This window comes from Scyliorhinus torazame, chromosome 26 (genome assembly GCF_047496885.1).
Source record: "Scyliorhinus torazame isolate Kashiwa2021f chromosome 26, sScyTor2.1, whole genome shotgun sequence".
Taxonomy (NCBI): domain Eukaryota; kingdom Metazoa; phylum Chordata; class Chondrichthyes; order Carcharhiniformes; family Scyliorhinidae; genus Scyliorhinus; species Scyliorhinus torazame.
This window is the reverse complement of record NC_092732.1, coordinates 29398885-29417143: the sequence shown is the minus strand read 5'-3', so window position 1 is coordinate 29417143 and position 18259 is coordinate 29398885. Positions and strand designations below refer to the sequence as shown.

At 49.2% G+C, this 18259-nt stretch overlaps 1 protein-coding gene across 4 annotated transcripts in view; it reads left to right on the top strand.

Moving 5' to 3' along the window:
• The window catches only part of LOC140402931 (GA-binding protein subunit beta-1-like), a 66434-nt gene that overhangs the window by 28707 nt on the left and 19468 nt on the right, over positions 1-18259 (top strand). For 3 of the 4 annotated variants that reach the window (XM_072490573.1, XM_072490572.1, XM_072490571.1), the window contains exons 4-6: positions 6486-6680; positions 13873-14008; positions 16768-16872. In XM_072490573.1, the coding sequence (XP_072346674.1) occupies positions 6486-6680; positions 13873-14008; positions 16768-16872 (436 nt within the window). The remainder of the gene's footprint in view (positions 1-6485; positions 6681-13872; positions 14009-16767; positions 16873-18259) is intronic. The other variant, XM_072490574.1, reaches the window with a different exon arrangement.

Genomic DNA, 18259 nt, shown 5'->3' with positions numbered 1-18259 from the left:
CGAGGTCCCAGGTTCGAATCCCGGCCCCGGGTCACTGTCCGTGTGGAGTTTGCACGTCCTCCACGTGACTGGGTGGGTTTCCTCCGGGTGCTCTGGTTCTCTCTCTCTCCCCCCCCACCCCCACAGTCCAATGAGGTGCAGGATAGGTGGATCGGCCGTGATAAATTGCTCCTCAAGTGTCCAAGGATGTGCCGGTTATGTCACGGGTATCATGCAGAGTGGATCGTTGACGACTCGATGGGCCGAGTGGCCTGCGTCGGCACTGTCGAGATTCTATGATTCAGTCTTAAATGGCCGACCATTTATAAATAAATCCCCTTATTCTGCGACTGTGCCCCCCTGGTTTTCGCCCCCACAACCCAAAGATGTGCAGGTTAGGCGGATTGGCCACGCTAAATTGCCCCTTATTTGGGAAAAAAATATAATTGGGTACTCTAAATTAAAAAAAAAACATTTGTTCACTGTAGGGTGGGGGGGGGGGGGGGGTCACGCCATTCTTCCTTTTGTATCCATGTGCACAGAACAGAAAAGGCTAGTGCACTGGTATGAAAAGCAATCTAAACACCTACCGGGTCTGTTGCCTTTTGCATTTCGAGAATTGAAAAGTGAGGAAGTTGGTCAGACGCCATTTGGAGTAGCGCGTTCAGTTTCCAGCCCCGAATCTTGGGGAAAGTGTACTGCGTACCCATACAAATTCACCATAATATATCAGGGCTGTTACAGTCCCAGTTGACGTTATAACTGGACAGGGAAGGCCAGCACGGCGGCGCAGTGGGTTAGCCCTGCTGCCTCACGCCGCCGAGGGCCCAGGTTTGATCCCGGCCCCCAGATCACTGTCCGCGTGGAGTTTGCACATTCTCCCCGTGTCTGCGTGGGTCTCAGCCCCACAACCCAAAGGTGTGCAGGGTAGGTGGATTGGCCGCGCTAAATTGCCCCTTGATTGGAAAAAAAATTAAAAATTGGGTACTCTAAATTTCAGAGGGAAAGAAACATGAAAAAGTTGGATTATGATGCAATGCTCCCCCCCCTTAGCTTAACAATTATTCACAGGTTTTGGGGATTAACATGGTCTCATTAACGCAATGTCCGTTTTAAGCACAGAAGGTAATTGGGCACATACACTCTCCATCTGAACCCCAAGTGGCTGTCTCCTGCAGAATCTCTCTCCCCCCCAGATGATTGTCACGTGTAAGTTTCCAAACTCCACTCCCAAAAACACACTTGAAGCTCTTCTCTCATAAGTTGACTTTCCTTTGGCGGTTTGGTTTCCAAAATCCAGACAAGGTATTTTCAAATAACACATTTAAACAAAGCTTCCACGCCACTTTTAACAGCCAATCCAATCCAGGATTTTGCACCAACCCCTTTAGGATTTCTTCATCTTGCCTGCTGTGCAAACTGCTCGCAATTGCTTTCATTCTCGATTCCCAGACTGTATTAAAATGACATCAAACGTTTCATCAACCTCTGAAGTCTGCTTTCCTACTTTAAATCTAGTTACTTCAATTGTCTCTCTAACTCAACACTTCCTTGAATCATTCTGAACAATACCTTGGTCTCTGTTCTTTTAACTTCGGGTGTCGTAAATGTTCTTTCTGTCCCAATTCCCTGGTTGTAACTTGTACTTCAGGAAGTCTGCCCGCCTCTTGGCAGCTTACATCCTGTCCCGTCTTTCTTCTGGCAGGATGAAGAGATGTTCACTGCCCGAGGTCCTGCCTCCAACTGCTCTGGCTTCCAGTTAAAACTAAGAACAAGGGCAGCGCAGTGGTAGCACTGCAGTCTCACGGTGCCGAGGTCCCAGGTTCGATCCCGGCTCTGGGTCACTGTCCGTGTGGAGTTTGCACATTCTCCCCGTGTTTGCGTGGGTTTCACCCCCACAACCCTAAAGATGTGCAAGGTAGGTGGATTGAACACGCTAAAGTTGCCCCTTAATTGGAAAAAATGAATTGGGTACTCTAAAATTTTTTTAAAACTAAGAACAAAGGAAAGCCCTTCCCCCTTGGAAAGTGGCCTCCTGTTGCTAAGTAACGTCTTTCTTCCACTATTTATTCTTCATGCCATAGTCCTCTCTAAGCACAATAGAAACACAGTTGGAACTTAACCAACCCTTCACACATCCAAACACCTTTGTTCAGCATGAATCTAACTATCGGTTTTACCCTTCCAGGCACAGAAACATTAAATTGACCACATTTAAAACCAAACCTTATTTCTAATGCTTAAGTGCTGATACGTGGGATTAGCACGGGATTAGGGGTAGTTATTGTTGGTGCACACTCGATGGGCCGAAGGGCCTTTCCTTCCCTGTACGACACTATGACACTAAATCTAATTCCCTTAAAACTACCTTTGTTTTCCTCTCCATGCTCAACAATTAAATTATGAAAACTGGTTCCATAAACCTGGTTTATACTCCTTTGAGTTGCTGTGTGAGCTAACCTGAATTGGGAACCTGAATTGTAGCTCCTGTATACAGGAGGTTGAGAGTAGTGAGGTCATGAGTAAGGCTTCAAAGTTGCAGGCGTGTACCGGTAGACAGGAAGGTGGTTTAAAGTGTGTCTACTTCAATGCCAGGAGCATCCGGATTAAGGTGGGTGAACTTGCGGCATGGGTTGGTACCTGGGACTTCGATGTTGTGGCCGTTTCGGAGACATGGATAGAGCAGGGACAGGAATGGTTGTTGCAGGTGCCGGGGTTTAGATATTTCAGTAAGCTCAGGGAAGGTGGTAAAAGAAGGGGAGGGGTGGCATTGTTAGTCAAGGACAGTATTACGGTGGCAGAAAGAACGTTTGATGAGGACTCGTCTACTGAGGTAGTATGGGCTGAGGTTAGAAACAGGAAAAGAGAGGTCACCCTGTTAGGGGCTTTCTATAGGCCTCCGAAAAGTTCCAGAGATGTAGAGGAAAGGATTGCAAAGATGATTCTGGATAGGAGTGAAAGCAACAGGGTAGTTGTTATGGGGGACTTTAACTTTCCAAATATTGACTGGAAACGCTATAGTTCGAGTACTTTAGATGGGTTCGATTTTGTCCCGTGTGTACAGGAGGGTTTCCTGACGCAGTATGTAGATAGGCCAACGAGAGGCAAAACCATATTGGATTTGGTACTGGGTAATGAACCAGGACAGGTGTTAGATTTGGAGGTAGGTGAGCACTTTGGTGATAGTGACCACAATTCGATTAAGTTTACTTTAGTGATGGAAAGGGATAGGTATATACCGCAGGGCAAGAGTTATATCTGGGGGAAAGGCAATTATGATGCGATGAGGCAAGACTTAGGATGCATTGGATGGAGAGGAAAACTGCAGGGGATGGGCACAATGGAAATATGGAGCTTGTTCAAGGAACAGCTACTGCGTATCCTTGATAAGTATATACCTGTCAGGCAGGGAGGATGTGGTCGAGCGAGGGAACCGTGGTTTACTAAAGCAGTTGAAACACTTGTCATGAGGAAGAAGGAGGCTTATGTAAAGATGAGACGTGAAGGTTCAATTAGGGCGCTCGAGAGTTACAAATTAGCAAGGAAGGACCTAAAGAGAGAGCTAAGAAGAGCCAGGAGGGGACATGAGAAGTCTTTGGCAGGTAGGATCAAGGATAACCCTAAAGCTTTCTATAGATATGTCAGGAATAAAAAAATGACTAGGGTAAGAGTAGGGCCAGTCAAGGACAGTAGTGGGAAGTTGTGCGTGGAGTCCGAGGAGATAGGAGAGGTGCTAAATGAATATTTTTTGTCAGTATTCACACAGGAAAAGGACAATGTTGTCGAGGAGAATACTGAGATTCAGGCTACTAGACGAGAAGGGCTTGAGGTTCATAAGGAGGAGGTGTTAGCAATTCTGGAAAGTGTGAAAAGAGATAAGTCCCCTGGGCTGGATGGGATTTATCCTAGGATTCTCTGGGAAGTTAGGGAGGAGATTGTTGAGCCTTTGGCTTTGATCTTTAAGCCATCTTTGTCTACAGGAATAGTGGCAGAAGACTGGAGGATAGCAAATGTCCCCTTGTTCAAGAAATGGAGTAGAGACAACCAGGGTAACTATAGACCAGTGAACCTTACGTCTGTTGTGGGCAAAGTCTTGGAAAGGTTTATAAGAGATAGGATGTATAATCATCTGGAAAGGAATAATTTGATTAGAGATAGTCAACACGGTTTTGTGAAGGGTAGGTCATGCCTCACAAACCTTATTGAATTCTTTGAGAAGGTGACCAAACAGGTGGATGAGGGTAAAGCAGTTGATGTGGTGTATATGGATTTCAGTAAAGCGTTTGATAAGGTTCCCCACGGTAGGCTATTGAAGAAAATACAGAGGCATGGGATTCAGGGTGATTTAGCAGTTTTCAGAAATTGGCTAGCTGGAAGAAGACAAAGGGTGGTGGTTGATGGGAAATGTTCAGACTGGAGTCCAGTTACTAGTGTACCACAAGGATCTGTTTTGGGGCCACTGCTGTTTGTCATTTTTATAAATGACCTGGAGGAGGGCGTAGAAGGATGGGTGAGTAAATTTGCAGATGACACTAAAGTTGGTGGAGTTGTGGACAGTGCAGAAGGATGTTCCAAGTTACGAGGGACATAGATAAGCTGCAGAGCTGGGCTGAGAGGTGGCAAATGGAGTTTAATGTAGAGAAGTGTGAGGTGATTCGTTTTGGAAGGAATAACAGGAAGACAGAGTACTGGGCTAATGGTAAGATTTTTGGTAGTGTGGATGAGCAGAGAGATCTCGGTGTCCATGTACATAGATCCCTGAAAGTTGCCACCCAGGTTGAGAGGGTTGTTAAGAAGGCGTACGGTGTGTTAGCTTTTATTGGTAGAGGGATTGAGTTTCGGAGCCATGAGGTCATGTTGCAGCTGTACAAAACTCTGGTGTGGCCGCGTTTGGAGTATTGCGTGCAATTCTGGTCACCGCATTATCGGAAGGATGTGGAAGCATTGGAAAGGGTGCAGAGGAGATTTACCAGAATGTTGCCTGGTATGGAGGGAAGATCTTATGAGGGAAGGCTGAGGGACTTGAGGCTGTTTTCGTTAGAGAGAAGAAGGTTAAGAGGTGACTTAATTGAGGCATACAAGATGATCGGAGGATTAGATAGGGTGGACAGTGAGAGCCTTTTTCCAAAGGTGGTGATGTCTAGCACGAGGGGACATAGCTTTAAATTGAGGGGAGATAGATATAGGACAGATATCATGGGTAGATTCTTGACCTAGTAGTAAGAGTAGCAAGGGCGTGGAATGCCTGCAACAGTAGTGGACTCGCCAACACTAAGGACATTCAAATGGTCATTGGATAGACAAATGGACGACAAGGGAATAGTGTAGATGGGCTTTAGAGTGGTTTCACAGGTCGGCGCAACATCGAGGGCCGAAGGGCCTGTACTGCGCTGTAATGTTCTATGTTCTATAACCGAGGTGTTTAAAACAGTTAAGCGATTTGATAGGTATTATGACCAGACCCCAACTGGGGCTAGGATACTGGACAGAAACCTAATATTCATTTTCGTGTTGTAAGACTGTGAGGAAAGGATACCTCGTTCCGGAAGTGATTACACAAAGAAATAGGAATATGGTATATTAAAACAAACTGTACTGCTAACACAGTATTAAAATCTTCCACATCACACCAGAAAATAGCTTACAATTACCCCATACATAGTGAATGGAATACCCTTAACTGCTATCTTTATTCCCACTTAAACAACAAGGAAGAAAACCGTCTCGGCTCTTAATCCACTGTTAAATACCACTGGCACTCAGGAATACTTGCTTTACGAAGATGTTTCTTGAGAAAGAGCGATCTCTTGACACTGCTTTAAAGAAAAGCCCCTGTCAGGCCCATGCAGAAACTCTGGCTGTATGTCTTCAGTAACGTTTCTCCGCTTGTTTCAGCTCCCCCTTGTCCTCGGACAAGTCTGCACTGCTTCAAAGACCGTTAATCTCTTTTAACTGAACTGCGGAGAGAGCAAAACTGCTCGACTTCTGGGCACGGCCTCGTTCAGCTCAGAACTGAACTGCCTTCTCAAAATGCCCGACAACGACAACATCTTGCCGAGCTGAAACCGAATGAACTCCACAGGGGATCCCATTGATCAAAACCAAGTTCCATTCGCCCAAGCTTTTTAATTGCTGCCAAAATGTACTTGCCTTTCAAATTGGGATACTTTAAAAACATGACTGCAGCAGTCTCTCACACACGAACCCAGGATTTTAAGCCTTACTGTGGATGCTGAGGGAAATAAAACGTTCAGGGCTGAGATGGGTGGATTTTTGTTGGGTAGTGCTGTCTGAGGATATTAAGCAAAGGCGGGTAAACCGAGTTGATGAACCACGATCAAAGTGAAAGGTGGCATGGGCTCAAGGGCCTGCCTACTCCTGTTCTTCCCCCCCCCCCTGGCCGGGTCACCAGACGTCGCTTCGGTCTCAGTGACTGCAGGCTGCCTCGTTGATTCGACTCTGTAAAAATGCTGTTTCTTTTTCCCTTCCCCTCGCTCCTGACGCAGAACAACGCGGACATAAATGCTAAGGACATGTTGAAGATGACAGCTCTGCACTGGGCGGTGGAGCACGACCACCGCGAGGTGGTGGAGATTTTGTTAAAATATGGGGCCGACGTTCACGCTTTGAGCAAGTTCGATAAAAACGCCTTCGACATCGCCCTTGACAAGCACAACCCGGAACTGGTGGGAATATTGCAGGTAAGCGGAGAGAGGCTTTAGCGGCTCGGGTTCCGGAGTGGTTGTGAGCGTTTGGGGGGGGGGGGGGGTGTGCTATTTAGGGTTCCAGTTTACCGGGAGGGTTTGGAGGGGTGAAGAGTAAGAAGTTGTGCGGCGTGGGTCAGACGGGAAGGGGCAAAACTTGGGTCTTCAGAGTGTCTTCCAGATCCTTGAGCTGCTCGGACGCACTTCATAACTTCAGAGAAAAGTGTAAAACACCAGTCGTCGCTCTGTGAGGGTGGCGATTGGAACAGCATAGTGGCCTCCCCGCCCCATGTTGGCCATTGAGAGAATCAGCCAAGGTTCATGCTCCTATAATAATCTTTATTGTCACAAGTAGGCACATAGGGGCTGTTTAGCACAGGGCTAAATCGCTGGCTTTGAAAGCAGACCAGGCCAGCAGCACGGTTCAATTCCCGTAACAGCCTCCCCGAACAGGTGCCGGAATGTGGCGACTAGGGGCTTTTCACAGTAACTTCATTGAAGCCTACTTGTGACAAGCGATTTTCATTTCATTTCATTGACACTGCAATGAACTTGGGGGCTCCACGGTGACACATTAGTTAGTCCTGCTGCCTCACGGCGCCGAGGTCCCAGGTTCGATCCCAGCTCTGGGTCACTGTCCGTGTGGAGTTTGCACATTCTCCCTGTGTTTGCGTGGGTTTCGCCCCCACAGCCCAAAGATGTGCAGGCTAGGTGGATTGGCCGCGCTAAATTGCCCCTTAATTGGAAAAAATGAATTGGGTACTCTAAAATTTATTTTTAAAAACACTGCAATGAAGTTACTGTGAAAAGCCCCTAGTCGCCACACTCCGGCGCCTGTTCGGGTACACTGAGGGAGAATTCAGAATGTCCAATTCACCCAACAAGCTCGTCTTTCGGGACCCGTGGGAGGAAACCGAAGCACCCGGAGGAAACCCACGCGACCCGGGGAGAACGTGCAGACTCCGCACAGACCGAGACCCGAGCCGGGGGTCGAACCTGGGACCCTGGAGCTGCGAGGCAACAGTGCTAACCACTGTGCTGCCGTGCCGCCCAATTGGCAGTCCAGCTGAGCTGGGAGATGACATTAGCCGAGAAGTCACCGGCCGCTTTGACAGCCTGGTGGACACTTTCACTGATTGACCTAATCGAGGGAGAGTGGATTAGGTACTTCAGGGAAGCGGGGGGGGGGGGGGGGGGGGGGGTGGGGGGGGGGGGGGTGGGGGGGGGGGGGGTGGCTGGACCCTGGAACGAAGTGGAGAAAACTGGAGGGGAAATAAATGGCTCCTTGAAGTGTGAGTCCGTAAGAATAGATATCAGCAAGTTCTATACTTACTGACTCTTGGTGTTTATCGTGACCGGTTGATAAGCATGTTATCCAGGTAGAGTGCACACAGGATGGTGAGGTAAAGAGATTTCTCAAACCCTTTCCACCGAGCGAACAGAGCCGACAACCGAATTGTGACCGACAATTGTTTACATACAAGGTTTCTTTTGGAAACATTTCTATAAGGGTGGGTCAGTAAATTTGCAGACGATACAAAGATTGGTGGAGTTGTGGATAGTAAGGAGGGCTGTTGTCGGCTGCAAAGAGACATAGATAGGATGCAGAGCTGGGCTGAGAAGTGGCAGATGGAGTTTAACCCTGAAAAGTGTGAGGTTGTCCATTTTGGAAGGACAAATATGAATGCGGAATACAGGGTTAACGGTAGAGTTCTTGGCAATGTGGAGGAGCAGAGAGATCTTGGGGTCTATGTTCATACATCTTTGAAAGTTGCCACTCAAGTGGATAGAGCTGTGAAGAAGGCCTATGGTGTGCTCGCGTTCATTAACAGAGGGATTGAATTTAAGAGCCGTGAGGTGATGATGCAGCTGTACAAAACTTTGGTAAGGCCACATTTGGAGTACTGTGTACAGTTCTGGTCGCCTCATTTTAGGAAGGATGTGGAAGCTCTGGAAAAGGTGCAAAGAAGATTTACCAGGATGTTGCCTGGAATGGAGAGTAGGTCTTACGAGGAAAGGTTGAGGGTGCTAGGCCTTTTCTCATTAGAGCGGAGAAGGATGAGGGGCGACTTGATAGAGGTTTATAAGATGATCAGGGGAATAGATAGAGTAGACAGTCAGAGACTTTTTCCCCGGGTGGAACACACCATTACAAGGGGACATGAATTTAAGGTGAAAGGTGGAAGATATAGGAGGGATATCAGAGGTAGGTTCTTTACCCAGAGAGTAGTGGGGGCATGGAATGCACTGCCTGTGGAAGTAGTTGAGTCGGAAACATTAGGGACCTTCAAGCAGCTATTGGATAGGTACATGGATTATGGTAAAATGATATAGTGTAGATTTATTTGTTCTTAAGGGCAGCACGGTAGCATTGTGCATAGCACAATTGCTTCACAGCTCCATGGTCCCAGGTTCGATTCCGGATTGGGTCATTGTCTGTGCGGAGTCTGCACGTCCTCCCCGTGTCTGCGTGGGTTTCCTCCGGGTGCTCCGGTTTCCTCCCACAGTCCAAAGATGTGCGGGTTAGGTGAATTGGCCAACGATAAATTGCCCTTAATGTCCAAATTGCCCTTGGTGTTGGGTGGAGGTGTTGAGTTTGGGTAGGGTACTCTTTCCAAGAGCCGGTGCAGACTCAAAGGGCCGAATGGCCTCCTTCTGCACTGTAAATTCAATGATAATCTATGATTAATCTAGGACAAAGGTTCGGCACAACATCGTGGGCCGAAGGGCCTGTTCTGTGCTGTATTTTCTATAAGCAGACAGTCATTATTCAGTGTTGACTTAAATTGAGAGGTGGCCACACAGTGAGACCTTGGTGTCTTCGTGAATCAGTTGCTGAAAGTAAGCGTGCAACTACAGCAGGCAGTAAAGACGGCAAATGGTATGTTGGCCTTCATAGCGAGAGGGTTTGAGTACAGGAATAGGGATGTTTTACTGCATTTGTATATGGCATTGGTGAGGCCACACCTGGAGTATTGTGGGCAGTTTTGGTGTCCTCATCTGAGGAAGGATGGTCTTGCTGTGGAGGGAGTGCAGCGAGGGTTTACCAGACTGATTCCTGGGATGGCGGGACTGTCATACGAGGAGAGACTAAGTCAGTTAGGATTATATTCATTGGCGTTTTAGAAGAGAGGGAGGGCAGCACGGTGGTGCAGTGTTTAACACTGGGACTGCGGCGCCGAGGACCCGGGTTCGAATCCCGGCCCTGGGTCACTGTCCGTGTGGAGTTTGCACGTTCTGCCCGTGTCTGCGTGGGTTTCACCCCCACAACCCAAAAAATGTGCAGGCTAGGTGGATTTGGCACTCCAAATTGCCCCTTCATTGGAAAAAAAATATTTGGGTATTCTAAATTTTTAAAAAAAGAACAGTGAGAGGGGATCTCATAGAAACCTATAAAATTCTAACAGGATTAGACAGGGTAGATTGAGAAAGAATGTTCGGGGGAGTCCAGAACTAGGGGTCATAGTTTGAGGATAAGGGGTAAACCTTTTAGGACTGAGGTGAGGAGAGATTTCTTCACCCAGCGAGTGGTGAATCTGTGGAATTCGCTACCACAGAAAGTAGTTGAGGCCAAAATGTTGTGTAATTTCAAGAAGGTATTAGATACAGCTCTTGGGGCTAAAGGGATCAAGGGATATGGGGGGAGGGGGTTGGGGGGGGGGGGGGGAGAGGTGAGATAAGGACATTGAACTTACTGATCAGCCATGATCATAACGAATGGCGGAGCAGGCTCGAAGGGCCGAATGGCCTCCTGCTTCTATTTTCATGTTTCTGTGTCAAGATGTGACCTGGCATTTTGACAACCGGAGGTTATAGAAGACCTGCGCACAATGACAAGATTTTGAATAATATAGCCGTGTGCGGGGGTGGGGGTGGCGCTGGGGCACTGGGTAGGTACAGTGTTTGTGGGTAACTGGGTAATGTCTACTGTTACTTTAATATGATTTCCTGCGGGATAGATAATTGAGATGTACCTTGCTGCAAATTTGCCCAATTGCCCATCGCAATGCGACCTTACCCATCCCATCGTTTGCGCGTTCTCGGTTTCTGCCGGAATATTGATGGGAATCTGATCTGCCAAGATTCAGTAACCTTGTTTAATTAAGTTCATTAAAAAGACAGTGATTTGCGGACACTCCATTATCTCAAACGACTTGCCTTATCCATCAGGCGCCCCTCCAGCTTGCTTGAGATGTTCCGCTCGCTCCCTGTAAGTGTATTTTCAAAACTAGCTCCCGAGTGCATTCTGTGGCCTCGGAATTGCAACTCAGCAATTAGACATAATAACTGAAGCGACATCGTAACATCTGCAGCCCAGCTGTGCCCTCGCTAACGTCACCACCCAGATTCCTGAGCCAGGTCTGGTAGACTTTGTTCAGCCTGTTAATGATCATGTGGTTCAATGAAACATAACTCTGATTCCCGGCTTGCGTGACTATCTGTGCGGAGTCTGCACGTTCTCCCCGTACCTGCGTGGGTTTCCTCCGGGTGCTCCGGTTCCTCCCACAGTTCAAAGATGTGCAGGTTAGGTAGATTGGCCGTGCTAAATTGTCCCTTAGTGTCCAAAGCTGAGCAGGTTAGGTGGATTGGCCGTGCTAAATTGCCCCTTAGTGACCAAAGATGTGCAGGTTAGGTGGATTGGCCGTGCTAAATTGTCCCCTAGTGTCCAAAGATGTGGAGGTTAGGTGGATTGGCCTTGCTAAATTGTCCCTTAGTGACCAAAGATGGGCAGGTTAGGTGGATTGGCCGTGCTAAATTGCCCCTTAGTGTCCAAAGATGTGCAGGTTAGGGGGATTGGCCGTACTAAATTGCCCCTTAGTGTCCAAAGATGTGCAGGTTAGGTGGATTGGCCGTGCTAAATTGTCCCTTAGTGTCCCAAGATGTGCAGGTTAGGTGGATTGGCCGTGCTAAATTGCCCCTTAGTGTCCCAAGATGTGCAGGTTAGGTGGATTGGCCGTGCTAAATTGCCCCTTAGTGTCCAAAGATGTGCAGGTTAGGTGGATTTGCCGTGCTAAATTGTCCCTTAGTGTCCAAAAGGTTAAGTGGGGTCACGGGAATAGGGTGGAGGCATGGGCTTAAGAGGAGTGCTCTTTTTAAGGGCGGGTGGAGACTCGATGGGCCGAATAGCCTCCTGCACTGTCGGGGTTCCATAACCTTCAGAAAGTTGAGGGTTGACGTAATCGAGGGCTTTGATCAGATAGGCATAAACCCAGGGGTCATATACATGCGATACAGGCAGTCCTGGGGCTGACGACGCAAACCGTGTCGTAAGTTGGTAAGACGGAAACGATTTTCCCACAATGTTACAAATGGGAGGTTGGATTGTGAACGCGTGTTCGTGTCCAGTCCTTCAGGTTTTTTTTTTTGTGTTTGCTTGGCAGTCCCAGCAGGTAGTGAGCCACTTGCCTGATGCTATTTGTCAGCTAACAAGCCACTGTCGCAGATTAAACCACACGGATACGCCAGGCGATGAGCCTGACATGGTGCTGGCGTGTTTACTGTGCTCTCACTGTAGAGTGTCTGTCTAAACTAGGCACACAAAACCAAGACAAATGGCACTACCCGTCCCGCTCCACTGTTCCCTGTCCATCTGTCATCCTCTCCGTCTCTGCCGGGCACCTCGCTGCTGGAAGGCCACATTTTTAAATCGGATGGGGGGGGCCTCTCTGCTTCTGTGGCAGAATGGTACTGTCGCTAGACCCAGGATAATGACCTGGAGGCCCGGGTTCGAATCCCACCACGGCAGGCGATGGAATTTAAACTCAATAAAATATCTGGAATGCAAAAGTCTTAACGATGACCATGAAACCATTGTCGATTGCAGTAAAAACCCATCTGGTTCACTGATGTCGTAAAGGTGAGGACACTTTGGATACTAAGGGACAATTTATCACGGCCAATCCACCTAACCTGTACATCTTTGGACACTTAAGGGACAATTTAGCACGGCCAATCCACCTAACCTGCACATCTTTGGACACTAAGGGACAATTTATCACGGCCAATCCACCTAACCTGCACATCTTTGGACACTAAGGGACAATTTATCACGGCCAATCCACCTAACCTGTACATCTTTGGACACTAAGGGGCAATTTAGCACGGCCAATCTACCTAACCTGTACATCTTTGGACACTAAGGGGCAATTTAGCACGGCCAATCCACCTAACCCGCACATCTTTGGGCACTAAGGGGCAATTTAGCACGGCCAATCCACCTAACCCGCACATCTTTGGGCACTAAGGGCCAATTTAGAATGGCCAATCCACCTAACCTGCACATCTTTGGACTGTGGGAGGAAACTCGGAGCACCCGGAGGAAACTCGCGCTGAGAGAATGCGCAGACCCAACACACACGGACAGTCACCCTGGTCCCCTGGCGCTGCTCACCACTGTGCCGTCCGCGTGTATTAGAAGCTTTGCTTTTGGCTCTCGTGAAGGATGTTGGTGCTGAGGTGGATACTTTCTGTGTCGGTGCCCAACATTTCCTGGAGCTTGGCATGTTCCAGTTTTGAATCACAGAATCGTTACAGCACAGAAGGAGGTCAAATCAGCAATTCCCTCAGTTCCTTTCTGCCGCTCTCTCCCTGTAGACCTGCGCATTCTTCCTTTTCGGACAACAGTCTGATTCTCTGCCGAATTGAACCTGCCGTGCATTCCAAACCCTAACCACTCGCTGTGATTATTTATTTTTTTAAAAAAAGCTCTTCCTCGCAATGCTTTTGCTGATTAATTTCAATCTGGACCTTCTCGTTCTCGGTCCTTTGGCTAGCTACTGAGAACAGTTCGCCCCTGTGCGCTCTGTCCGCACCCCTCATGATTTCGAACATCTCTATCAAATCTCCTCTTGGCCTTCTCCAAGGAAAACGGTCCTAACTTCTCCAATCTGTAACTGACGCCCCTGGAACGTAACGTAACATAAAATCAAACATTAAATTAACAGCCCTTTAATTTCTTAAATATAAAGTGACATCAAAATCAAAAGAGTATTTAAATGATGGTAAAGCAGGATCAAAGTGATATAAGGTGGACAAAATCCTGTGCCTCGGTATTCGCCATCCTGTTAAGGGGCCTGGATCTCTTAAGCATGCCGCCTTGCAACCCCGGAGGTGTTGACCCTGTTTGAGTACGTTGCCGGGAGCACCCCACCCTCCACCATGTAAATGATTCACTTTGTGCCCTTCGCAGGAAGCGATGCAGAACCAAGTTAACACCAACCCAGAGAGGACGAATTCAGGCGCTGTCGCCACACCGCAGTTCATCATTGCACCCGCAGGGGTAATGAACCTCGCGGGGCTGGTCTCTTCATCCAAAACAACCTCAGGTGTGTATATCGGGGCAAGCCGCCGGGGGGCGGGAGGGGGGGGGGGGTTCTCTCAAAAGGGGCTGATGGAGAAAAAGATGCTGTCGCTGGAGTCCGTAACGGGGCAATCGTGGGTTCATTAGCACTCGGCAGTGGATGGACTGATTGCGTCACCCTCTTCTTGCGATTGCTATCGGCAGGTCTGCGTCGACTGTGCCGAGCTAGCCAGTATCAAGCGTTTGACGTTGTTGGTGTACTCGGTGCTGCTTGCCAGGTAGAAGAATTGACGAGGGTGACCTCGCCAACCACGCCCTCGGGGCTTTGCCAGCAGATCCATCCCGCCTTCCCGTCTCTCCCTGGATTTTCCTCCATACTGCATGTTCGTTTTCAAAAGATGGCCTCTACAAACTCTTCCAGGACAGGTTAAGCAACAGTTTGATGCTGAGTAATTTCCCCTGCCCCGCATTGTTGCACCGGTACAGTAGGTACAGACTGTTAAGAGGATCCAAGCCAGCTGGTGAATCCGAAACCAAGACACGGAGCTGTCCTCCAAATCAACCCAGCTGTCCCTTACTTATATGTTCGTTTGAAAATTAATAAACAGATGTAAACTCAGCAAAGGGGCACATCCCCTCTTTACACGTGATCAAAAGGCAATTGATACCCTCACCCCTTTATCGTAACCGTCACATTGGAGTTGACAAGACGAACTATATAAAGAGTGAAACTCCTTCAATACTGCCTCGTGCAACATACCGAGAAATGTGACCTGTGTGTGGCAATGTTGTACTCCCTACCGAAACCCAGCCACCTAGTTATGGGGTCCACTCGCTGGCCCACTCAAAAGGCCCTGGCGGTTGGGTAGTGCACACGGTGAATTCAGTTTGCCCCCCCCCCGCGCCAGCTTCTAAAATATTTGGCTGCAGTGCCCCTCCCACGCGGTCAAAGGAACGTTGTTTGGATTGGCGGATTCCTGGGGTGCTAACGGGCTGCGGTGGCTAAGCTGAGTACCGCCCAAACACACTGACTTTCCAGTAGGAGCCGATCCACGTTTCTGTGTGCGCCTTCGCCCTTCCGTCCTCGTCGCCACTGATACTCCGCCGTCTCCGTTGCCCAGCTCGCGAGACCGCCTAGCTGGGCAGAGATCAAGGTGCCTGAGACCCTTCTGTAACCTTGTGAACCATCGCAGTGCTCCAGGGAGAGAGGGAGCGAAGGGGGGGCCACAAGCAATGTTCCCTTTAACGGGAGAGCTTGCATTCTTGTCACTTGCGGCACCTATCCTCTTTAATGGATCGTCACTCTAGCATTAACAGGATGGAAGGACAATTGCTTGTTTACACTGGTTCGGGTGCAGGTCACTGCACTGTGTTTTCCACTGCAAAATGGCCTTGATTTCCAAAGGTATTAGTCGGCCCGTGTAATAATGTTATTGAATCGCCCTGGTTGCAAATTGTAAGAGCGAATTTGTGCGCACGTGTGTGGAAGTGTGTGTCCGCCTTGACATCCACAGAGGTTTCATGAACTCCCCCAGCGATAGCCGGGGCAAATCACTTTCTCTAAGCCATGCCGATCGGCACGGTCCCAGAAATTATAGAATTTACAATGCCATTCGGCCCATCGAGTCTGCACCAGCCCTCAGGAAAGAGCACCCCACTTAAGCCCACTTCTCCACCCTATCCCCGTAACCCAGCAACCCCTCCTAACCTTCTTGGACACCAAGGGCAATTTATCACGGCCAATCCACCTAACCTGCACATCTTTAGACTGTGGGAGGAAACCGGAGCGCCCGGAGAAAACCCACGCAGACACGGGGAGAACGTGCAGACTCCGCACAGACAGTGACCCAAGCTGGGACTCGAACCTGGGACCCTGGAGCTGTGGAGCATCTGTGCTAACCACGGTGCTACCGTGCTGCCCCGTAAACACCCTCCGCAGGTCGGGCAGCATCTGTAGAGAGAAGGCGAGTAAAGCCTGGTTAACGTTTCCCCTCTGTGTGAGTGTGTGTGTGTGTGTGTGTGTGTGTATATAGAGGACACTCGCGTTGCTGATAAATAACATCACATGTACCTTAAGGTGTGCTGCTCACATGGATTGCTTACTGGACTCGGCATTCCTCCTTGTGGGCACCGTGGAGTGTTGAGTCAAATGCGAGACAGCTCGTCTGTTGTGCAGTGGAGAATGTTTTGACCTTTGGTCGTTTCAAAAGGGTGTTCCAGCGGAGGGCCAAGTGCCGGGCAGCTCAGCGCCTCCCCCCTCCCCGAACCGCCACCCTCGGCCTTGAGGGTTGCAGCCAGGAATCCCATCCCTGTCGCTGCTCCGCCTGAGCTGCTGGCTCAGTTTCTGACCCCCAATCAAACCTGGCGCCTTCAATGTCTCTGTGGCTCCGTACCAACCCCCCCCCCCCCCCCCCCCCCCCCGCCCCCCCCCCCCCCCCCCAAAACCAAAAACACGCACGGAGCCTGAATCACATCCTTTTCAAAGACTCAAAAAGGGTCTGTCCCCAGAATGAGAAATAACTGGCGTTGCCTCGTCATTTTGTGACTTTTTGTTTTGGAAAATGTCTGTTCGCCATGCCACAATTTTGAGACACGGCGAGCACTGGCATTGCAGCGAATCTCTCCAGCTCCCTGTGCCCCGTCAGTAATGCTGCACTGTGTATTTGCCGGGCACGGTCAAACATCTCGTGTTTTCTTCTGAATCTGAGTCCCCTTCATTTCCCATCCTTAGATGCTCGTGTCTGTTTCTTTGGTGTTGAGTCTAATCCCTCGTTGCCTCTGCAGGTGAATCCACAGTGCAGTTTGGTAACTCCACAACCTCAGTACTGGCTACGCTGGCTGCTTTAGCTGAAGCTTCAGGGCCACTGTCAAATTCACCCAGATCTGCAGGTAATTTCCACAAATGTATCGTAAAGTGTGCCAATTTCCAGGCACCTTTTATTTAAAAAAAAAAAAAAAATTATATATATATAATATATTATATATATTCTTCTCTGCCCCAGCTTAGCTGCCTGAATGGGGGCAAGTGTGTCGTTCAAATACACGTGGGAACAGGAGTAGGCCTGTGGAGCCTGCTCCGCTGTTCGATTCGATCATGGCTAGTCGTCTACCTCAGCCCCGCTTTCCCGCACTGTTTCCACATCCCTGCATGTCATCAGTCTCCAGAAATCTCTGGATTTCATGGTCTTTCAGGGGCTGGTTTAGCACATTGGGCTAAATCACTGGCTTTTAAAGCAGACCCAGGCAGGCCAGCAGCACGGTTCGATTCCCGTTCCAGCCTCCCCGAACAGGCGCCGGAATGTGGCTTTTCACAGTAACTTCATTTGAAGCCTACTTGTGACAATAAGCGATTTTCATTTCGTTCTTTGAACGTGCTCAGTCATCCCACCGCCCTCTTGGGATAGAGAATCCCAAAGATCCACCACCCCTCCCGAGGGAAGAAATTCCTCCCCGCCTCCCTCTTCAAACGGCCGAGATTATGTCCTCCTGAATTTAGACTCATTGGCCAGGGGGAGGAATGCCTCGCCTACGTCTACCCCTGACGGCGCCCGTGTGAATTTTGTACATTTCAATGAGGTCAACCCCCCCCCCCATTCTTGGAAAACTCAGCCTTCCTCCGCCCAGGTGAGGTCTCACCAAGTCTGCAAAAGTCCCGCGAGCTATCTTTTATCCCGGTACTCCAATCCCCCTCGCGATGAGGGCCAACGTACCGTTCGCCTTCCTGATTGCTTGCTGCCTCTGTGTGCTGCCTTTTAGCGACTCCTGCGCAAGGACTTTCCCAACCCCCCTCCAATTGGAAAACGAGAGTAACCTTTTTTTATTTTAAGTGAATACTTCACGCTCATCCACGACATAGTGGCGGCACTGGAAGAGTTCAAGAGTTGACTTAGCGGCTCCTTTGCGTCTAAAACAAAGCAGCTGTGCCCCATCAACACAGAAGCAAAATACTGTGGGTCCCAGAAATCTGACATTAAAAACAGCCACTGCTGGAAAAGCCCGTCAGATCTGGGGATACCTGTAGAGGGAGAGACGTTTGGAGTCCGCGCGGCGACTCCTCAGAGGAGGAGGAGCTCTCGAAGAGCCATATGCAGTGAGAGTCAGAGCTCGAGAGGGGGGAGGGAGAAAGAAGAGAGAGAAAGGAGGAGCGGGGGGGGGGGGGGGGGGGGCGTCGCCACGGCCGAGGAAATGCCTGCCATTAAGCTACAAAGCGCAGATGGAGAGATCTTTGAGGTGGATGTGGAAATAGCAAAGCAATCCTTCACCATCAAAACCATGT